This window comes from Synchiropus splendidus, chromosome 14 (assembly GCF_027744825.2).
Source record: "Synchiropus splendidus isolate RoL2022-P1 chromosome 14, RoL_Sspl_1.0, whole genome shotgun sequence".
NCBI classification, from domain to species: domain Eukaryota; kingdom Metazoa; phylum Chordata; class Actinopteri; order Syngnathiformes; family Callionymidae; genus Synchiropus; species Synchiropus splendidus.
Window position 1 is genome coordinate 6,649,358 of NC_071347.1, and position 20,720 is coordinate 6,670,077.

Genomic DNA, 20,720 nt, shown 5'->3' on the forward strand with positions numbered 1-20,720 from the left:
TAGCTGCATCTTGGTAATTCCTGAAGAACAATATATTTCAAAGGTACTTTAATTGGGACATACCAGAAATATTTTGTTAATAAAAAAAAAAGACAAAACAAAAAGAAAATGCAATTTAAAACTTTATGACAATCTGTATCATTTTATGAAGAACATTTGCTTATTTAATACATTTAAACAACTCATACTACAATGGAGTGTTTGCTAAAGTTCAAGTACAAATCTATAGTGACATTTTTATCAATTATAAAAAAAAACAAGAAAAACATGAGCAGATTTGGATCAGACACATGGAGGAGATCCTGTTTCCTTAAAAAATATTTTTATTTGCTCTTAGAGTGGAAGCAGAAGTGTATCTAAAATAGTTTCTTTCATTTGAAATAGGTACACGGGTGACAGGAAACTCATCCAAAATCCCAGAAGTTCTAATTGGAATCAGCTCATATTCTCAGACACACAAGCACACAATAAGACATGAAGAGCAGATGCATGTATCTCAGTCATCAGGTTCGATCACACACTGCTCAACAATCTCTCTCAGATTTGGGTTCTCCATCGCTGCCGCTACTCGTTCCTTATCGTTGATCTGTTTGTTGACTGAAAGAACCATACAAAAGATTACTTTTAACTAAGACGAAAATATTTCTTCTCAAATAAGTATGCCTGGATTACACTGAAGACACAAGTGGTAACGAATGTATGGATGTATTCACAATATTATGATAGAAAAACAGGATCTCCACCGATTGGTTTGTGTGTTAATAAACAAACAGACTCACTGTCTTCCTCAGTCGAGTGTGTTCCCTCTGAAATGTAAATTTCCAGCTGAAAAAAAAAACACAACTGATGAACTGCAGGGATAGTTTTAGGATAGAGGATTCTTTTAGCAATGTTTGAAACAAATAAGCGTATAAACCTCTTCTTTAACAGAAAACATTGGGGATTTTTTTTTTTTTTAAAGACAACTATACGTTTGAATTCACAGTATCGCTTTCTCAGGTTACATACATAGTATGCATGATATTTTCTGTAAACTATTTCTTATAGCGATTCCTGAAAAGACACTTGGCTCGAGATAAACAACATAAATACTGACCTTGTGTTTGAAAGGAAGTGTTCTCTGAAGTTTCACTTGCAGACACAAACCTGAAGGACATACATCATTAGTTGTTAAAATGCATGGCAGCCACCTATTGGCAGAAGAATCGATTTTACAAATGTTGACACGACTGTCACCTATGAGTGTAGCTAGGGAGCAGTGTGGAACAGTGGGTGAAAATCGGATGATGATGAGGAACTCTTCGTCTCCAAGCTCCTGGACTTCCACACTTTTTTCCGTCACCACCTCCAATTCTTCGAGCGTGTTTGGCTTTTCTGGGTCCCGGATCGACCTGATCACGTCTGAAACAATACAAAAATCCAGAATTATTAGACCAAGGCATGAATACGCCTTCTGTTCTAAGGTAGTATACAGAGGAAAGATGAATTTATGACCACTAATACATTAACATGAACACTATATTCTCTTGTGAACGTGAGCTACTGACCTCAACTTCAGCAAAAAAAACACTGATCAACAGGAAACTACCCCTCGTCACATGATAAATATAAACAAAATCGTGTTCATGCCACAGACTCACCATACACTTCCAAAGCTTTTTCCTCCATCCTGGAGCTGCTCAGAGCATTGCTGACCAGCGGTCAAGCGAACTTAGTGGAGGAGTTAAGAGTTCACTCGCGGGACTCACAGATGAAGACGGAGTCCACGAGGTGCCATTGTGATTATCAAGTGGGTCAGGCAGGAAACAGAGCAATCGCTTAACACGGACAGTTATCAGCTGAAAAAAACGATTCAGTAGAACAGAAACGTCAAAACGACATTGGCGAATCTTCTTCCTGTTGTACGACACCAGGCAAAAGCAATCGATGATGAGCTGAACTAAAAATTGCAGTTGAAAGAAATGGAAATTATCGGCTCTTAAACGTCACTTTTGGAGAATAGTTGATTTGTTCAGGTAAATATATATTTGATTTCAGTTTAGCATCCCGTAGTCGGACGTTTTAAAAGTAACTGCTCCTCGAAGCAAGAGTGCGTAGAGAAATTTTCAAACCCATGATTGTCTACATTAACTACATATACCTCATTAAAAATAACCTGCTCTTCAAAGAACATTTTTGCGTTATATTAAACATCACATATCGACGTTCGATTAGTGTGTTACTCCTTCTTGTGATTGGTCAGACGCGTCAGCTGACAACGGAAGCGATGACACGTGACTGCGTTATTTACATCACTGAAGATGTCGGAACTGTCATGAGGTGAGCGTCAGAACCAGCGCAGATGCTACAGGACCAGTCAGTCCAAGTGGCTCTGGTGCCAGAGAACCGTTACTCTGGACCAGTAGCGGACCTCCAGAAAGCTCAGCTGTCTCCCGGAGGTTCCCTGCTCTGTAGTCTGGAGGTTGGTGGGAGACTCTCGGTTTGGGATCCAAGAAGTAGTGAGACATCACCCGCGAGAGCAGAAGGCGTATTCTCGGAGTGAGTAAACACCCGCCCTCTCGTTATGTAGGATTGTTCTTTGTGCTTTAAACTTACCGTAATTTACCATTATTACATTGGTATTGAAGTAGTCCATTAAAGCGATTCTAAAATAACGTGAAGAATGTAAGAAGAAATGCAGTGGTTTGGAAAATCACAGAGCATTGACATAAACTGTGTGTTGTGTTTCTAGTTTCAACTGGCAAGTGGACAAGGATGTTGGCTCTCAAAATAGGGAGCATGGAGTTTCTCGGCTGCTCGCAGTTGGATCTCAGTGCAATCTAAAGCTCATTGAGGTCCTAAATGGATCCTCAGTGTCTTTTCAATCCATATATGAGTGCACAGCAGGGGGTCTGTTGCAGAGGATTCAAGAGCAGGACCAGAGTGAGTATCTGGACAGGTGGTCCCTGGACACGAGATGTAATGTCTTGTGTGTTTTCATCTAGGGATGCATGTATATTTATGTTGGTTTCCCCACCTCCCCAGGTGTATGTGAGCTACAGTCGTTGCTGTTGTTGCAGTCTGTGTCAGGACAGTGCTGTGTCCTGGTGAACTCAGTCTGGCTTCTGCAGCTGCACTTGCGAGACCACTTGGAGATTGTCACCTGCTGCAGAATTCACCTGAGAGACAACACAGTGTCTGTCCATCACAGCGTCCACCGAGACACCCTCTTTGTCCTCAGCACGTGTGGACTCATATGTATCCTTCATTTCGTTTGTCATCAACCTGACATAAGGATATAAGCTGGACAACTCCACTATAGATCATAAATCATGCATATTTCATGATGAGTGTTTTCTTTAATTTGATCCCAGCTGTGTTCAATGTCTGTGAGGGACGTCCACTGGCATATATCGACCTACACTCCTCAATCAAATCTGACCAAACCGATGATGACCCATCCTCAAGCTTTGTTTCCTCTCCTCCGATTTCTTCATCCTCCTTTTGCCTGCTTCAAGTGTCAGCTGATCTGAACACACTTGTTGCCATCACTGTAGCTCCGGTCGCCATCGCAGTTGATCTGAACGACTACTTCAGGTAAATATACTAAGATATTGAGACATTGTTTACTTTAAATCCATGAATGTGGCGCCTCAAACCTTCATGTGCCTCCACCCTATGTAACTGGAAATCTTGTATTTTTATGGTAAAATGCTGTATTTATTTATTTATTTCTATTTACAAAGCTGTAGATCAATAGCATGAGCTTTCTGTCCTTCAGACGTTATCCAGATCATCTCCTGGCTGCTTCTCCTCCCACCAAGCTGTGTGTCCAACCCACTGCGCTCCAAGATGAGGACAGTGTGTCCAGCTCCAACTGTAGCCTCTCAGCCCTTGGATTCTCCTTCACCACTGACCGGTAAGTTTGACAGCTATTTTACTTTTCAGAAATGGATCGTGTTTATTTGCATGTAGTGTTACATTTACATGTATACAGTATCACGTTTTTTTTGCCTCATGTGTAGATCATGGGAGGCTCGTCTGGCTTCTCTGTACCCGGGTTCCAAGCAGCGTCTGTCTGGACCCTCCAAACCCCCCATGACCAGCGATTCCTGGTTCTCCTCACTCCCATACCTGGCGCCTCTCTTGGCCTCATCTTCAGTCCACAGCAGAGTCCCTTGTGGTGCAGCAACTGCTGCCTTCTCCATCTCCGACATGTACAGACCTTCTGTGCTATCCGTCTCTGACTTCTCTGCAATGCTGACCTTCGTCTCACCTGGCAACGCACACATCACTTTGGCTCTGTGGGAGTTTGAGCCTGGGGCTGTGAGCTACCACCAGGTGAAAGGAGGAGCACTGCCAGTTCAGTGTTGTGGGGAAAAACATCCGCAGCTTTTGCTTACTGGTGAGTCAAAAGTGGCATCATAATGGTTATCATGTTTTTTAAAAGATGTCCCATAAGATGGAATGGATCTTTGGTTTCATGAATGCTCTCTTTTCAGACTCAGGTTTGTCCCAGGTCTTGTTCTCCATGTCCCAGCAGGATTTACTCAGTAGGTTAATGTTGTTCGGCAGTGCATCCACCGTTGATGCGGTGTGCCACCTGAACAGCTGGGGGCGCTGCTCCATCCCATTCCATGCTCTTCAGGTAAAACACTCAACTTACCATTTCAGTTCCTTTTGCTTCCTCTTTTTTATCTCTTCATCATTCTCCTGTCATAAACTGCACTGGTTCTGTTTGATGGTTGCAGGCGGGTCTGAAGAACCGTCAGCTGGACACAGTGGACTTTTATCTGAAGAGCAAAGAAAATTCACTGAAACCTCCGGCATCAATGAATCCTGCTGATCAGTCTGAATCCTCCTCTGTTAGCCTCCCAGAGGGTAAATATGTAGCCTAGTCACCTCTTTCTTTTCATGCTCTTCGTCTTTGACCAGTGGCAGACTTGCAAAATTTCCTTGTGACGGAAACCACAAACATCGCTTACGCTTCCAATTAGTTTGTTCTCTGTTTTCCAGATCGCACACTTCCCTTTCCAACGTTTATTATGGGCTTCTGCTTTCTGTGTCATTCTCTATCAGCCTGCTGGATGAGTCTTGGCGGCTAAAATATTTGAATTTAGTCTCACGTTTGAGGACTTATAGCGTCTTCCCAGAACCAACAATAATTGTGTCATCGCCTCATGTTTAACCGTGCACCAAGTTACTGGTTTTTGTTTTGCTGATTTAGCTGACCTCAAGAAACCTTCTGAAATGTTGACAAAAAATGATCACGTAAATGTGTGTTACCCAACCCTGTATGATGCTATTTTATAAGGAAATTGATTTCAAAGTCGCAAGTTTCAAAACACAAGTTTCAAAATCAACATTACTATTGATCTACATGTCTGTGTGTGTGTTTCTGTATTTGCGCAGCTGTCCAGGAGCTGCGCCCTGCGTTGGATTTGTTGTGTTCAGCTGTAAGAGACTCCAACAGTGACGCTCAGAGCCGTCAGTTCGCAGAACAACTTCTCAACATCACAATGAACTTTATCAACACGCAAATTCGATCTCTGCTTTCTGATCCTCACTGTAAGTACTGGCAAACATACACAAGTATAAGCATTTTATGATGACAAATATCCATTTGTTGTTTGCAGATGAGGATGCTTCTGTGAGAAGCTGCGTCGAAGTTCTTGACAGATATGTAACGGAGCTTCGAAAGTATATGAAAAAGTACCCGTGGCCGCCGGCGGGCGACCTTTCTCGAAGGAATTCTCATCCTGACCAGATGCGTGAGCAGGACGAGTGGGAGTTTTTATCAACTGAGGTAAAATGAAAATGTTATAAGCTGGCTAAATGAGCATTGTTTTATGTGCAGTACAGCACAAGATAGTTTTTGGTTGTTTTGTTAACTAAAGAAAAAAAGTAATTTCTCCATATTTATATTGCAGGAAGTTGTTCGTCGGTCTATTCTGACCAATCAGATCCCACGTGCTCAGGTGGTCCTGAGGAGGCAGAGCAAGCCAGAGCAGCATCTGTCAGCTCTGAGGACAGAAGGTCTCCATCAGGTTTTCAAAAGTCTGCAGCAGCGAGAGCTACATACCGCCAACACTCTCCTCACCAACATGGTAAAAAATCAATACTGATTTGAGCTCACTTGAGACCATTTTAGTCAGTGAAGCAAACATAATCGCAGTAAACATCTTTTCAACAACGTCTGTGTCCCTTTTTATTTTAGGGTTTCAATGTGAAGAAGCAGCTGCACAAAATATGTTTGCACACCAATGACAAGCAGCTGCGAGAGTTTGTGGTGAGTTTGGTCAATCGCATTTTGACTTTGGTTATTTACCGACATGTACAGTCAATATTGCTTTGCACCAAGATTTGATTTAAATTTTTTATTTTTAATTTTCATTGCATTATTTTAGAGAAACTGTTCCATCTTTTAATGGAAATGATCTGCTATTTATCCATATATTTCACATATGTTGGATAATATAAACTCCAACAGCAACTTAGATTCTAATGAGTCCATAAAATGCACAGATAATTTAATATTTGGATCAGAGTGGCAATGAAATTTCAAGCACCTGTCTCTGCTCTGGTTGGCTGCGTGCGCAGGTGGAGGAGCTGACTAGGAGGAGATTCTTCCTGGAGGAGGAGACTCAGAGTGTCCTCTTCATCAGAGAGATGGAGAAGCTTGGATCACTGCCGTTGTCACACCGACACAGAGGTGTCACTAGCAGGTATTACACTCAAACACGCTGCAGAATGAACACAGGTGTTGGTCAATAGTTCTGAACAGGACAATTGTTTGCTTGAGGTCTGTCGGAAAAATGGATCTGGTTGTAAAATCTGCCGGCGAAGTCCTGGAAGAGCTGTTGGTCCGGAAAGAGTGTAGCGTGGACCAGAAGGACCTCTGGCAGATGGTGAGATTGGACTGGGTGAAGAACTGGGACCAGAGCAGCAGAACTGCCATCCTTCTATCGCGGCGCGACCACACGGGTAAAACTAAAAGGCTGTGCTCTACTACAACAAACATTCTGGTGAACATGTTCTTTGTTTTTCTGTTTGTAGAATTAGAGCCCTGTGATGCGGCCCTGCTGTGGCAGTACTTGACATCATTGCATGACCAGAACAGGGTCGTGGACTGGATCCAGAGCTCTGGTCTGTCTGGGTCCTCCCAGTGGCCGGAGTTAGCGCCTGAACTGGTCAACAGCAGCACTGTGTGCAGCTACACTATGAGAGAGAAGATTCTAGACCTGCTGGCCAGGTACAGTGATCCATTATAGCTGCTGTTTTTTTTATGACTTTTATATGACACCCCAGCCATGTGTTCTCAGATTCAATTGAAGTATATGTTTTTTAAATGTATTACTGTAATTTCCGGACTATAGAGCGCACCGGAATATTATCCACACCCACTAAATTTAAGACGGAAAATAGATGTTGTTCATACAAAAGCCGCACCGGTCTATAAGCTGCAGGTTCAGTGGTGCTGGCTGCGCTGTGGACAGGTCAGTAGTGCACCAGCTTAAAAACGCTTTTCAAAACTAGTTTTGAAAACGGGGTCCAGCATGGAGAGTGAGGAAATAGCAGAAACAAGCTGCGTAATACAGAGCTGCTCTCTCCAGCCGGGATCAAGTCAGCGCCCAAATCCTGACTCGCTTGTGTTCACATTTGACTTTTGAGACAAACTTTGTCTCGAGACAGCGTCTTCACGTCTTTTATTCGCATTAAAGTCGTCGAAATGTGCTGTTTTCGCCTGCGTGCCCTAAGTTCCGACACCACTGCCAGTCTCAGCGGCTACTTCTCGACTCCAGACCTCCAGGAGATCGACTCTGTTGACGGTGGACATGCAGGTGGAAACAGCAGATTTGAGTGCTTTGAATAAAAAGCCTCTGATTTAATCTAATTTCAGCCTGTAAAAATCCATGTATTAGCCACACCGTTACATAAGCCGTAGGGCTCAGCGCGAGAAAAAAAATAGCGGCTTATAGTCCGAAAATTACGGTAGTTACTTGAATGTTGGTTACTGTTAATGTAAATGATTCTATTTATCTAAGTCATTGATCTGCATCTATGTTTCCACTTAAAATCGTGTTCTATTTTGGAACACTGCAGAGTTGTTTTCAATCGTGCCAGCATTTTGTAATGCATGCTTTATTAAATATATGAGAAACATGAACAATGGTTAGTAGAATCAATGTAAATTATAGTTGAATGACACATCTCAACTTCAATAATATGTTTGTCTATGATCGTGCAGACGTGGAGTGTTTATTCCCGATGAGCTTTCAGACCTGGAGCAGTTGCTCTGGCGACTCTCTCAGGGTGAAGGCGTGATGTCGTCTTCGCCACTTGTTCCTCAGCTGCGCTCACCAATTGGACTGGACCTCCACAGTCTGGTCATCAACTTCTGTGTGGACCACAATCTGCAGTACCTGCTCTACACCTACCTGGAGCACTACAGGTATAGCACTAAGCTAGTGCTGAGTTTGCTACGCGCATCATGTTTCCTGTCTGGTAAGTCAGTGTGGCCTGCGTTCCTGCAGATTAACCCCTCGAAACTGCCCAGTCCTCACAAGTCCGAGTGGACCTGGCTCTCATCCCTGGTGTGAAATGCTCATCAAGGTCCAGGAGATTAGCCGAGACCTGACAGGTGAGACAGAGACATTTGCCACATCATTTGAAGACTAAATAGCCAGTCGGGATGTGTTTTTGTTGCAGATCCAGGTCTGGTGTTCCAAGCGAGTCTCACCAGTGCTCAGGTCCTGCTGCCGGGCGGTCAGTCGTCTCTCAGCAGTCTGCTGTTTGAGGGTCACAGTCTCCTGGCTCTGGCTACCATCATGTTTGCGCCAGGAGGAATTGACCAGGTGAAATAAACAAGTGAAGATGGAAACTTCTAAAAATGAAAACCATAATGTGACAATAGGCTACAATTTCTGATCAGTTATTCTAATGCTCTCACTTTAGATCAGGGAACATTTATTACCCTAAATAAACTACTTATTCAGATTATATTATATTAGCCAGTAGTTAGTAAGTGTCTTGTTAAGATTTTATTTAATAATATTATAGGATTATCACATCACTATTTTATGAGTAAAATATTTTTCTTTTTTAAGTCACTGTACATTGAGTGAGTTCTAAGGATAATAATGTCAGAGTTACCATAAATAAATAGTTTATGAATTATGAACACATTTGATTCAAACTTCTGTTTGTTTTTTAAGCAAAATTTGTTTCATTTCCGTCCTTTTTTTAGGTTGTGGTTCAGGGAGCAAAGTCCAGCAGAACTGAGAAAACAGTCGACCCTCAGCTCCTGAAGATGGCGCTGGCCACTCACCCCAAACTGAGGTCTGCTCTGTTCCCCTCTGGACCCAGAGGGGGTCCATCCTATGACGTGTCAGTCTATCATCTCCTGCAGGTTTGCCTCTTTAATCCTACATTCGAGCTGCACAGCGTGAATCTTGAGACTCGTGAGACAATAACAGGCATTCTTGAAACGTTTTGTTCGTATAAATGAAAATTCTTTCACATGTTTTTCAGTCACTTCACCCCCTTGATCCGTCAAGACTATTTGGGTGGCAGTCAGCAAACACCCTCAGCTCCACCGGTAACTCCAGCGTAGAGTCTTACGCATGAATGTGTATTGTGTATTTAATGGAACTTTGATCCACAATGTAAGGAGTGTATATCATTTTTTTCAAACAGTTTGAGGAATTGTCTGTTTGATTTCTCTTTAAATTGTATTCAGAAATATCTCTTAATTTGAAGTTAAGTACATTGAATAATGCTATTCTTGCTACATCAGTCGTTTCATTCTGAGCGGTTGCCAAACATAGTGAATCTGTTCCCATAGAAACCACAGAGCTGCCGCACTTCTCCAGCCCACACTTGGTCAACAGGTTCGCTCTGATCGAGAACCTGGACTTCCTCTTCTACCTGCGTCATGGGAGACCGTCCTTTGCCTTTGCAACGTTCCTGGTCCAGCAGCTGAGCGACGCCACAGACGTCAAACTTTTGTACGTTTAATGGCTCCTTCTGATCCACTTTTATCCAGCATAAATAATGTCTGTTGGAGAATACTGTGGTCATCCTTTTTTTTAGATTATGCCCTCCAAATATAACTCTCTTCTTCTTCTGATTATTGTATTATATTGAATTCTCCTTTTAAAGACCCATTGTTTTAAGAGGCAACAACCATCAGTGTGAAGAATAAAATATGTTTCTTATTGTTATGTTTCAGGCTGCAGCAGGCCTTCAAGAAGGTTTATAAATTGGCTCTGCAGTGCTTCCATACAGCATCCGTCACATCGGCTGCTGTCTGTTTCTGCGAGCTGCTTGGTGTCTGTAGCCTTCAGCTCAGAGTTGACGTGAAAGTTCTGAACACGATCCTGCAGCACTGGGACACACAGGGCGTGCAAGCTAACCTGCACACACTCGGTAAACAGCCCCACCACTCACTGACACGCACATCACATCTCCATGCGTGATAAGCTCTCACATTTTCTCCTTTTCAGTGTCTAAAGGTGTGAAGCTGGCGGAGGGGGATCCTGGAGTAGCCAAGGAACTCGTCGTTTGTCTTGAGGCGGCAGTGACAGACATTTTAGAGCAGAAAGGCATCAGCAGGTGAAGTCCTCATGTTGTGATACAGCGCAAAGATTATTCCTAAAACATGCTCTTATATTTGTTGTGCATCAGGTCGTCGTATGAGGCGTCTCAGGAGTGGGCGTTACCTGTACAGTTCTGTCAGATCCATTCTCTGACGCTCAGCTCTGTTTACCCCTTCCACTGTGCCACGGACGGACAGTTCATCCACTTCCTGCTGTTTGTCCAGCTGCACAACTTCCCTCCTCAGCAGGTATACAAATACATGTTTCTACTTACATGCTTCACAGTGGTTACTTCAATGATTTTGCTAACAAAACAAGTCCCTGTCAGGTGTCTATGATGGCTGCAAATTGAGTAGCCTGGGGGATAAAAACAAAACAAAACTGTATTTTGCTAAGTATTTTTATATATGTTACTGTTACATTTAACCTGAATTGTGATGTCATTTATCTATTTACCTTTGCTTAGGTGAGGTCACTATCTGCTCAGTTTGGCCCAGCCCTCCAGGACCATCTGAGTCTAGCTTTCCAGGAGCTTCAACTATTCAACCAAAGCGAGCATCAAAGCCCAGAGAGCGAGCCGGAAACTTTGATATCAGAGGAGGTTTCGGAGAAAGAGGAGCAGCCAAGGGAGCTTTTCCAGGTTCTCCTGCTGAGTCAGCAGGAGGCATCGCCCTTCAGGTACCTGCTGGAAAAGTCCCTGGTGCAACGGTGCCCGACATTGGCAGTGCTAGCTGCCTGTCAAGAGGTAACAACCAGAATCTCTATCTAATATATTTTGTCCGAACTTGTTGGCTTCATTGTTTTGTTGTTGTTTTGTCGACAGGGAGCGGAGCTGTTGCCTTGCCTGTGTCTGTGGATTCTCACGTCGGTTGATGATGTGTCGATTCAGGAAGCCACCTCCCACCTTCCTGTGGGACCCCAGCACCATGACTGGTCGCTCCATGATCTTTCATTCATTTGGAAAACTCTCTTGGAGCGGGGTCTGGTCAGGCCTCTCCTCCGAGGCTTCGAGCTGTTCTACCGGGTAAAAAACATTAAATACTTTATGTTAGTCATAAGTAAAACAGAAGTGACACTCCACCGAGGCGGGGTCATGCATTGGATTCGATTACATGGCCTTTCTGTTCATTTGTTTTTGTTTGTGCGTGAACAGAATAATTCCAAAACAGACTGATATTTCAATGAAACTTTCAGGGCTGGGAGTAGTGGTTAGGTTTTGGTGGTGTTTTGTAGTTTCGATCTGGCTTTCATCCATACGTTCCCTATTGATTTTCAACAGGCTGATCAGCACATCCAGTCACATGACCAGCTCCCCAGGCAGATGTTGATTTCATAAACCGTAACAAAAAAATTGAATCGTAAATACTTTTTCGTGCCACTTTCATGGTGACAAAATGCAGATTCACCATTTTGAAGGGTTTCTCCATATTCCTTTCTTCTTCTTGTGTCTTGAAGGAATGCTTTAGCGCTGCTGGCATCTGTTGTCTTTTTGCACTCATTACGCTCTGAATATTTTACGCGAAATATGTTCGTATAATATGTGTGGGGAACAATGATTTTTGTTTGAAAAAAGACATCACTGAGAGGTGAACCTGAATCATTTTCTAGTTCAGGGGTTCTTAACCTTTTTGATCTCGGGACCGACCTTTCCCAGAACAAATGGGCCCATAGCCCATTCATTAGACATGATTCTTTATTCTTCATTTCATTTGTGATCAACAACCATATGTAATCTAGTTACACGTAAACAAACCAAAATCTTGTGAAATGATGTGAAACCATGTGATCATCGCAAAGATATTTATTTGTCATTGAACTGTCCAAACAGCAACAGAACCAGGTGCAGATCATATTCATCAAATTTACTGAAGAAAAAAAAAGGATGCAAACTGTTGAGAAAACTGGACAAACTGAATACAATTCTGAATAAAATAAATATAGTAAAACCACCATGTCTAAATATTGTAAAACTAAAATAATATATTTAAACTCCAAAGAAGATAAAACAAGTGTAAACAAAAATATTGCCATAAAATGCTTCAACTGGTGCTTTCATGAACAGTTTTTACTGTTGGCAGCGACATCGCTTTCTTTCTGTCTTTGTCTTTTTTCTTTTCAAGAAGTTCTCCATAATTGTTAACTATCCCAGATTTGCTGCTGTCAAGTTAATTCAGTGACTCACTATTGCCACCATAAAAAACTTTCAGTGGCCCTCGAGGAGTCTCTTGCGGCTCAACCATGGGCCCCTGCCCAATGGTTAAGAATCACTGTGCTAGTTATTATACTATTCATTTATGCTAAAAAATACACAACATCCTATGAATGTATCTTGGATTCAAGTGTTTTTTGTGTCGTTGCAGGACTGTCCTCTAGTGTTGGTGTTGAGGATGTTTGAGTTGTGCTGCGACTTCAGAAACTTCCCTGCGGCCAAGTTGAAACTCCTGGAATTCCAGAGGATGCTCATTGCTGTGAGTATGCTTGCATGCATTTTACAAGTGTTGGTCGCTGAGCTGTTGGTGCTGGTTATATTGAAGTTACTTGCCTAAACTATATTTAGATATAAATTTGATCTGTTTCCCCACTGAGCAATGTGATCTATAATATATGTTTCTTGACATCGTCATTCTTTATTTTCATGGTTTAAGCTGAGAAATGGAAGCCCAGCGCCCCTTTGTGGACTCCCCTTGCAGTGGGTGGAGAGCCAAGCCTCTGTGCTGCTCTTCACAATGCTGCAGCGTTGCTCCTCACAGTTTGACCTTCACCGGCTGTTGCAGCTACTCGCAGATGTGGATAGGCTTCTCAAATCAAATGGTAAATGTTCACATAAGCTCCAAACCTGAATAAACCTGACCTGCTGGCACTGAAGTACTGTGGAAAAAAGGCTAAAACAAAGCTCAGTAATGCATGTCAAGTCATATGTTCATTTGTTCTTGTACTAAGGTCCAGATTTTAAAAAGCTGAGTCAGCTTAGCCAAGTGTTGCACGGGTCTGATGTCAGCGTGCCTCCAAGGCTGCTGCAGAGCAGCTCCCCCTCGGTGCAACAGGAGGAGTTCCAGGCCACTGTGGATGCTCTGCAGACTCTGGGACGCTTCACTCAGGCCAGACAAGTAGCTGTGCTGGCTGGACTTCCCATCCATCGATTGCTGCTTAATCAGGTGAGCAGCACCAAGTGGACTTAAAATGGGTCAATGAGGGTGAAGAAAAGTTGTTTTCATTATCACTGTGATAGAGTGCACTTGGCTGTACTGGTGAAACCAGATAAGAACTGATTCATTTGTCTATTCTGTGTTAAAAAAAACAAAAAACCCTTTTGTGGACATGCCAGTTAAATATTCCACAAGGTGGACTTAACTCTTCTTGTGCTCTTATGTTTCCCGCAGCTTCTCCAGGAAGTGAACGCCCAAAAGGCCAGGCGTCAGTGGGGAAGGTTGGAAACCCGAGTTGCCTTCTGGAAAAAGTGCCACGATCAGCTCGAGTCTGACGCCTCCGATCCAGAACTAGCTGCCCAGTTCTTTTTGTCCCAGACTGCCTGGAGATCTGAGGGACGCAGCAGCACGGAGAGCACTGAGCTGCAGTCAGAACTGCTGGATGTGCAGGAGCGATGCTTGCTGCTGGTGCTGTCAGCTCACTGGATCTCCCTACAGAACCCGGTGCCTCTCAAACAACTGGAGGAGTTGGAAAAGAAACTGTGGAGCAGTCGGGTCAGACAACACATTATCAAGGTCGCAATGGAGAAGGAGAGCGTTTTCAACCTGCCGTCACATATGGTTCTGCCTGATGCGAACACTTACGAAGTTCTCATGAAGAAGTTCTCTTTCTCAACTATATCCGAGATGAACTCGGACTCCTGGCTCAGCATGGACGGACTCCCGGGTCCCAGTGAGGATTCAGTCACAGACTCTGAGTTAAACCATGAGGAAAGGAGTATCCTGGTGGTGAAGGTTGGTCAGTTGTTGGACAGTGGAAGCATCCATGAAGCCAGCCGTGTGTGTCGCTACTTCTCTATGCATCAAGCGGACTTGTGGGTGGTGCTGCGCTGCCGCGGCCTCGCCTCAGGGGAACTGCAGCCGGAACCATGTGATCAGGCGGAAGAAGAACCCAACATGAGGCGCATCGTGACCTGTGAGTTGAAATCCAACATGCATGTCTGTTACACTGTGTTTGGTCTCATCGCTTCATGTCTTCCGCAGCTCCTTCCTTCAGCAGCTTATCATCGTTTGTGATGCTTCCACTCCCAGACGACGACGTCGCCATACAGCTTCAGAAGCTTGTCGACCAGTGTCGTCATGGCAACAACTACTGCAAGCAAGTCCTGAGCCTTTATCAACTTTCCAAGGTAAATGAAAGCGTGGATTGAAGTTCTCTGTTGCCACAACAGGAAGGAAGTGATGTGGGATGGCGGGTTGATGGTTCCGAAATAAAAACCTGAAATTCACCTTTGTAAGCACAACGAGTTCACTTAAGAATATACCTCATTTCCATTTACATTGTTTGTTTGTTTTTCTTGGATTATTGCCCTACAGTAGATGGTTCAAACATGTTGAGAGACAAGGCTAAATAACATATCTAGGCTATATGATAAAGGAGGACGGGAGTGACAAGAATGGATGACCTAGATAGGTTTTTTTTTTTTTTTTAAGTTTTAAAATGCCATTCCAATGTGCTCAATCGGGCAGCAGGGGGCAGTAGCGTCACAGAAGTCACTTGCTAGTGTGCCACTGTGTTTTTTTTTTAGATTAGATTTATTATTTTTGTTGGTTTTCCTGAGGTTCTGCGGGCTATTGGTTTGTGCCGGGTGTCTACTTTTTTCAGTTGCACGTGTTTTTACCTTATGCTTGGATTGTAAACTGTCAGTCTCATCAGGCAACGTTGCTTCATGTGCTGCACCAGTTTGCCATACGGAATGGCTGCTACTCTTCCCAACAGGGCGACGAATCGCTGAATAGATTTACCGATCCAAATGTATTCATTGGTCCGTGTATGAATATAGTGGACTCGCCCTCTGTGACTGGGCCACCTGCCACCCCCCATAAGAACCTTGTGTGAGCAGCAAATGTGCAAACTTGGCCTTTCTGTGTTCACCCGAGAAAGTGATTGTAAAATGATTCAAAATGAGCACTTGTGGTTGGGGTGCTGCTGTGTCCTTCTGAGCTGTGAAGTCCTGCTCATCGGTTGCAGTGTAACTAGCGGTCATGTGACCTGTTTGGCAGGAGCTGCAGTGTCCCTTCACTCAGATCTGCCAAGAGGATCCACGCTTGGTTCTGGAGAAGCTGCTGCTGTCGGATCAGCCTGAGAGGTTCAGGAAAGCTCAGGCCTTCATCAAGACTCAGGGTTTCTCCACAGACACTGTGGCTCAGCTGGTGTCCTCAGCTGTGGTCCAGGCGCTGCTCGATGCCGACGAGGACTTGCAGACAGGTGAAGACACATGAAGCGAATATTTAAGTCTTTCCAGAACTGAGTGTGTTTCTGTGTCAAAGTGGAGAGACAAGTGTTTCGGCCGTCGGAGGGGCGGGACTCCCTCATGCAGCTTATTAAACTGTGCGACGATCCAAACCTGGTCGGAGTGAAGCTAATGGAGAACATCAACGGTGTTTCATTGAGGGACCTAAACTGCAGTAAGAATCAAACACGCACATGCTCAGAGGTCCACAGCTGCGCACGCTTGACCCTTTTCTCCCTACAGTTGTGGAGTTGTTGATCGTCGCACACGACTGTTTCAGTCTGACGTGCAACATGGAGGGAATCGTTCGGGTCCTGCAAGCGGCGCGTCACCTGAGCCACACGTACCTGGCTCCTGGAGAACACTACAGCCTGCTGGTCAGTGATCCAGATGTTCTGTTGTCTGACACCTGAGATACAGGACAAATGTTCACTTTTACAACAGATAACTGAGCTGCCCACCGTCTCCTGACACTGTCACACAGCCTTACTTGTTACTGACACCTGCAGCCACACATTCCTCCTCACTGTCTCAGTTATCTTCTCTCACTTACATGTGCCCCACTGACTTTGCAGACTCGTGAATTAAACCCAAACGTTCACAGGTGCGTCTACTCACCGGCGTGGGGCGCTACGATGAGATGACCTACATCTTCGACCTGCTCATTCAGAATCACGCCTTCGAGTTGTTGCTCCGGAAAAAGTTTGATACAGCCAGAGGACAGGTGCCACGCACAAACACTTCTGCTGAAGTTAAAAGGTTTTTTACTGCAGGTCTGGACTCCACTCATGCGGATGTTCTCCTTCTCCTTAGAGCTCCAGCCTGAAGACGGCTCTCCTGGACTACCTCAAGCGTTGCCTTCCTGCCGACAGTGAGAAGCACAACATGGTGGCGCTGTGTTTCAGCATGAGAAGGGAGATCGGCGAGAACCACGAGATGGCAGCCAGGACGCAGCTGAGGCTCATTGACTGTCAAGCTTGGGGTATACTTGCTGCCAAATGATCCATCATGCCATCTGATGTAGTTCAGTTCAAATCTCCTTTTTCTTCCTGCCCAGTGGTGACTCCAGACTTGAAGGACTCGCTGGCCAAAGCCCTGGGTCTTCTGCGAGATGCTGCCAAAAGCTTCTTTAATGTGACTGACTTTCTTAACCTCTTCTCATGAACGTAAAACTCCAGTCTCATCTAAGTGTGTGTGTGTGTGTGTGTTTGTGGCACCAGGATTCCTGTGTGCGTCAGGCCACTCGCTGTGTGCAGCTGGCTAAACTTGTTGCCCTTCAGCTTCACTTCTTGAATCAGGACTGCGACCTGCGTGTCATCAACCTTCGACCCGAAGAGATGTTGGAGGCAATGATGGCGCAGCCTCGTTGCTACCAGGTAAGGATGAGGATGATGATGATGATGAGGAAGAAGAGCAGGCAGGATGATGTCAGTGTTTCCTGTCTCCTAGGTCCTGGTGTTATCAGAAGCCTACGGCGTCAGCCCTGACTGGGCCGAGATTCTGTACCAAAAGGTCATTCTCAATGGAGACTTTGGATACCTGGAGGAACTGAAGCATCAGCGACCTTTAACCACCAGTCTTTTTGAAGACATTTTCAGGAAGTGAGTTGAGCTTCAGCTGATGCAGTAACACGGTCCTTATTTTTAAACATCTGATGGTGTTTGTCTGTCCAGGTTGGAAGGAGCTCCCAGCACTGTCACTCCCAATGTGAAGCGACTGCTGACTTACTGCGATGACGTGTACTGTCGCTACCGACTGGCCTACCAACAGAACCTCTACGATGTCACCAAATCTCTGCTCCAGGACGCCAAGACGTCGGCCTACCTTAGTGACAGACTGGCCAGCTGATCATCAAAATCCTCCACCGTGTTTTCAGACAGATCACTTTGATTTAACTCTTGATCCAAAGACGTCATTAATCGAACGATCAATCTAATCTATCTTCTGTGGAGATCAATAAAACTCTGTAAATGATGTCATTCTCTCCTTAACTAATGGAATGAAACAATGAAACAACTGTTAGCTTCTACTGTACATTTACACTAACACTAACTTGCATTTTCACCTTCACCTTCACCTTCTTCTGCTGCTTATCCGGGGTCGGGTTGCGGAGGCAGCATTCGGAGCAGGGAAGCCCAAACTTCCCGGTCCGCACAAACCTCCTCCAGCTCCTCCCGGGGGATCCCGAGGCGTTCCCAGGCCAGACCGGAGACATAATCTCTCCAGCGAGTCCTGGGTCTTCCCCGGGGTCTCCTCCCGGTAGGACATGCCCGGAACACCTCCCCAGGGAGGCGTCCAGGGGGCATCCGGATCAGATGCCCGAGCTACCTCAGCTGGTTCCTCTCGATGTGGAGGAGCAGCGGCTCCACCCCGAGCTCCTCCCGGATGACCAAACTCCTCACCCTATCTCTAAGGGTGCGCCCAGCCACCCTGCGGAGGAAGCTCATCTCAGCCGCTTGTATCCGCGATCTCATCCTTTCGGTCATTACCCAAAGCTCGTGACCATAGGTGAGGGTGGGAACGTAGATCGATCGGTAAATCGAGAGCTTCGTCTTGTGACTCAGCTCTCTCTTCACCACGACGGTCCGATACAGCGACCGCATCACTGCTGCCGCTGCACCAACCCGTCTATCAATCTCACGCTCCCCTTTTCCCTCACTCGAGAACAAGACCCTGGGATACTTAAACTCCAGAACAACACAAAGACTCATGAGGCCTCAACACTATCTAGTTAAATGAAAGTGATGGACACTGATATACGAAACAAAAAAACATGAAGAGCGCCACGAAGTACGCAAGACAATATACAGGGGTTGGACAAAATAATGGAAACACCTTAAAGTTAAAAAAAAGCTTTAAGATGTTTTTAAGGTGTGCAATGAATATGACTTACAAAGTGCCACGGTCATCCCTACTTAAGACTTTTCAGACTTGACTATACAACAGTATATTTTCATTCCCCAAGACTCTCTCACTGCGGGTCTGTTTAACGTTCCATGTAATAGTGAACAACTATAGACATAAGTGTTTCACATTAATAGTCATCATTAGAACATGAAGCTGACGCTAACTTTGCTGATGAATCGTTTGTACGCGTTTGAGCGCGTGGACCATATATCGCACGTGTCCGACTTGTCACCTGATGATCAGGTTACTTTAAACAGTTTAGGTTGGGCTTTTATAATTGTTTCCAAACGACAGTACACTTCTAATCAATGTTTTAGAGAAATGTCTTTCCTCACATGAAACAAAGTCAGAAGAATCTTGTGAATGCCGCTTGCTGATGACGTCACTACATGCCTTTTTCTATTCAGTGCAATACAGTTGACAGAGTGACTGGAGGCTTGTGCATTGACAGTTTAGTCCCTGTCATTTGAATGTTTCTGGACTGAGCTGAACAGATTGACACCACCAACCAGTGGATTTATCCTGTCACCATGGAGAAAGAAAAAGGACGACTGAAGGGAGTTCGATGAGTGAAGTTGGAGAGCACGATGATGAAGGTTACAAGTCTTAGAAGTGTATAGCTCTTGAGATGTTTGGTGTTTGGTAGTGTAATGCAATAATATTTTTTTTTTACCTGTCCATTTGTCAGTAAAAGAAAAATGGCAAATGACCTTGGCAAGGAAGCAACATTTTAGGATGCAGTGAAATGACGGACCTTGGTTGTTATCTTGGCCAAACACCAAGCCATTTAGAGAACAATATAATCTATAGCTTTAAACCTATATCTTTGGCTGGGTTTATAGACCAAACGGCTCCCTAACATTATGAGGAAGCTTTTTTTTTTTTTTTTTTTTTTTTTTTTACCTTTTATTTCTTTATTTATTCGCATTTTGTGATGCAAAGAATAATGGCAAAATTACCTGAGCTTTATGTGACTCATATGGGTTGGATCACTGGGTCACTATCTGAAGGACAAACTTCTGAGAGGGATTGGCGTAGTACTGAACCTGAGCAGCATCTCGACAGTATTTTTTTGCTGATGATGTTGTGCTGTTGGCTGCACTAGGACCAGAGCTTTCTCACTGACAAAATGTGAAGTGACTGGGTGTGAACTGGCTCTCTCTAGGAAACGTGAGGATCAAGGGAAGGGAGCGTGATGAGGCCTGTCATTTCCCATGGGGTTGACCAGTGATACATCTCACGGATGGTGAGGTGTTTCATCTGTCTTGAGAGCATGCACACCTCTTGCCTTCATATCAGAGCTTCAGACCCCGGGGAGAGGATATATGGAAATGCAGGATGGAACTCTTTCAACCGAGACTGGCTGATGAAACGGGTAGAATGTGGGAGCAAAGTTGTTTCATTTTGAGATCTGTATCTTCAAACCTAATCCAAGCCAAGTCTTCACCGGCGAATCAATAATAAATAACAGCACAGAGAACACGAGGTGTCGGTGTCATGTCAGAAGAGTTCTCTTTGAAATGCTGAGTAACAGAGCTGCCAAATCATCAGGGAAACCGTTCAATCTTTTTTGGAGACAAACGTGTTCCCAATACATGATGGAAAGGGGAACTTCACACAGCAAAATTAAAGAGGAAAGTTTTCCGGGCTTCTTTCAGCCCTAGGTGAATTTTCTCCTTTAAAACCTTCATTTTTCTTCAGGTATATACTGAGTGTAACAAGGATTCGTGCTGAAGACTAAAATCCACTGTTTTTGGATTCTGATTTCACCAAGTGGGGCACATCCTTGATGTCAA

At 44.3% G+C, this 20,720-nt stretch overlaps 2 protein-coding genes across 2 annotated transcripts; one reads left to right on the forward strand and one right to left on the reverse strand.

Moving 5' to 3' along the window:
- Positions 1-305: 305 nt before the first annotated feature.
- ciao2a (cytosolic iron-sulfur assembly component 2A) lies at positions 306-2,128 on the reverse strand. Its single transcript, XM_053886014.1, has 5 exons — positions 1,641-2,128; positions 1,237-1,401; positions 1,097-1,146; positions 780-825; positions 306-597 (listed from the first exon to the last, which is right to left on the reverse strand). Exons 1-5 carry the CDS (start codon positions 1,666-1,668, stop codon positions 497-499), a joined length of 390 nt encoding a protein of 129 aa, XP_053741989.1. The 5' UTR covers positions 1,669-2,128; the 3' UTR covers positions 306-496.
- Positions 2,129-2,276: 148 nt separating this feature from the next.
- On the forward strand, positions 2,277-18,127 carry spg11 (SPG11 vesicle trafficking associated, spatacsin). Its single transcript, XM_053886013.1, has 40 exons — positions 2,277-2,538; positions 2,732-2,922; positions 3,025-3,237; positions 3,354-3,576; positions 3,761-3,898; positions 4,005-4,384; positions 4,482-4,627; positions 4,731-4,860; positions 5,392-5,547; positions 5,616-5,785; positions 5,910-6,086; positions 6,197-6,268; positions 6,580-6,704; positions 6,782-6,963; positions 7,036-7,231; positions 8,228-8,431; positions 8,514-8,620; positions 8,689-8,834; positions 9,227-9,388; positions 9,511-9,577; positions 9,824-9,986; positions 10,211-10,407; positions 10,485-10,593; positions 10,666-10,825; positions 11,044-11,322; positions 11,401-11,601; positions 12,938-13,045; positions 13,223-13,388; positions 13,518-13,732; positions 13,958-14,699; positions 14,768-14,913; positions 15,788-15,992; positions 16,055-16,192; positions 16,261-16,394; positions 16,622-16,741; positions 16,831-16,999; positions 17,075-17,151; positions 17,238-17,393; positions 17,467-17,618; positions 17,691-18,127. The coding sequence occupies exons 1-40, from the start codon at positions 2,342-2,344 to the stop codon at positions 17,863-17,865; spliced, it is 7,194 nt and encodes a 2,397-aa protein (XP_053741988.1). The 5' UTR covers positions 2,277-2,341; the 3' UTR covers positions 17,866-18,127.
- Positions 18,128-20,720: the final 2,593 nt, after the last annotated feature.

What these genes read in the sequence shown, in the direction of transcription:
- ciao2a (XM_053886014.1), bottom strand. Translation starts at nt 1,668, where the DNA reads ATGGAGGAAAAAGCTTTGGAAGTGTATG. An exon ending in CACTTCCTTTCAAACACAAG is followed by an intron (nt 826 to 1,096) that starts GTCAGTATTTAT and finishes TTTTTTTTTCAG; the next exon opens with CTGGAAATTTACATTTCAGA. An exon ending in ACACTCGACTGAGGAAGACA is followed by an intron (nt 598 to 779) that starts GTGAGTCTGTTT and finishes TGGTTCTTTCAG; the next exon opens with TCAACAAACAGATCAACGAT.
- spg11 (XM_053886013.1), top strand. Translation starts at nt 2,342, where the DNA reads ATGCTACAGGACCAGTCAGTCCAAGTGGCTCTGGTGCCAGAGAACCGT. An exon ending in GCTTCGAGCTGTTCTACCGG is followed by an intron (nt 11,602 to 12,937) that starts GTAAAAAACATT and finishes GTGTCGTTGCAG; the next exon opens with GACTGTCCTCTAGTGTTGGT. An exon ending in CATGAGGCGCATCGTGACCT is followed by an intron (nt 14,700 to 14,767) that starts GTGAGTTGAAAT and finishes TGTCTTCCGCAG; the next exon opens with CTCCTTCCTTCAGCAGCTTA.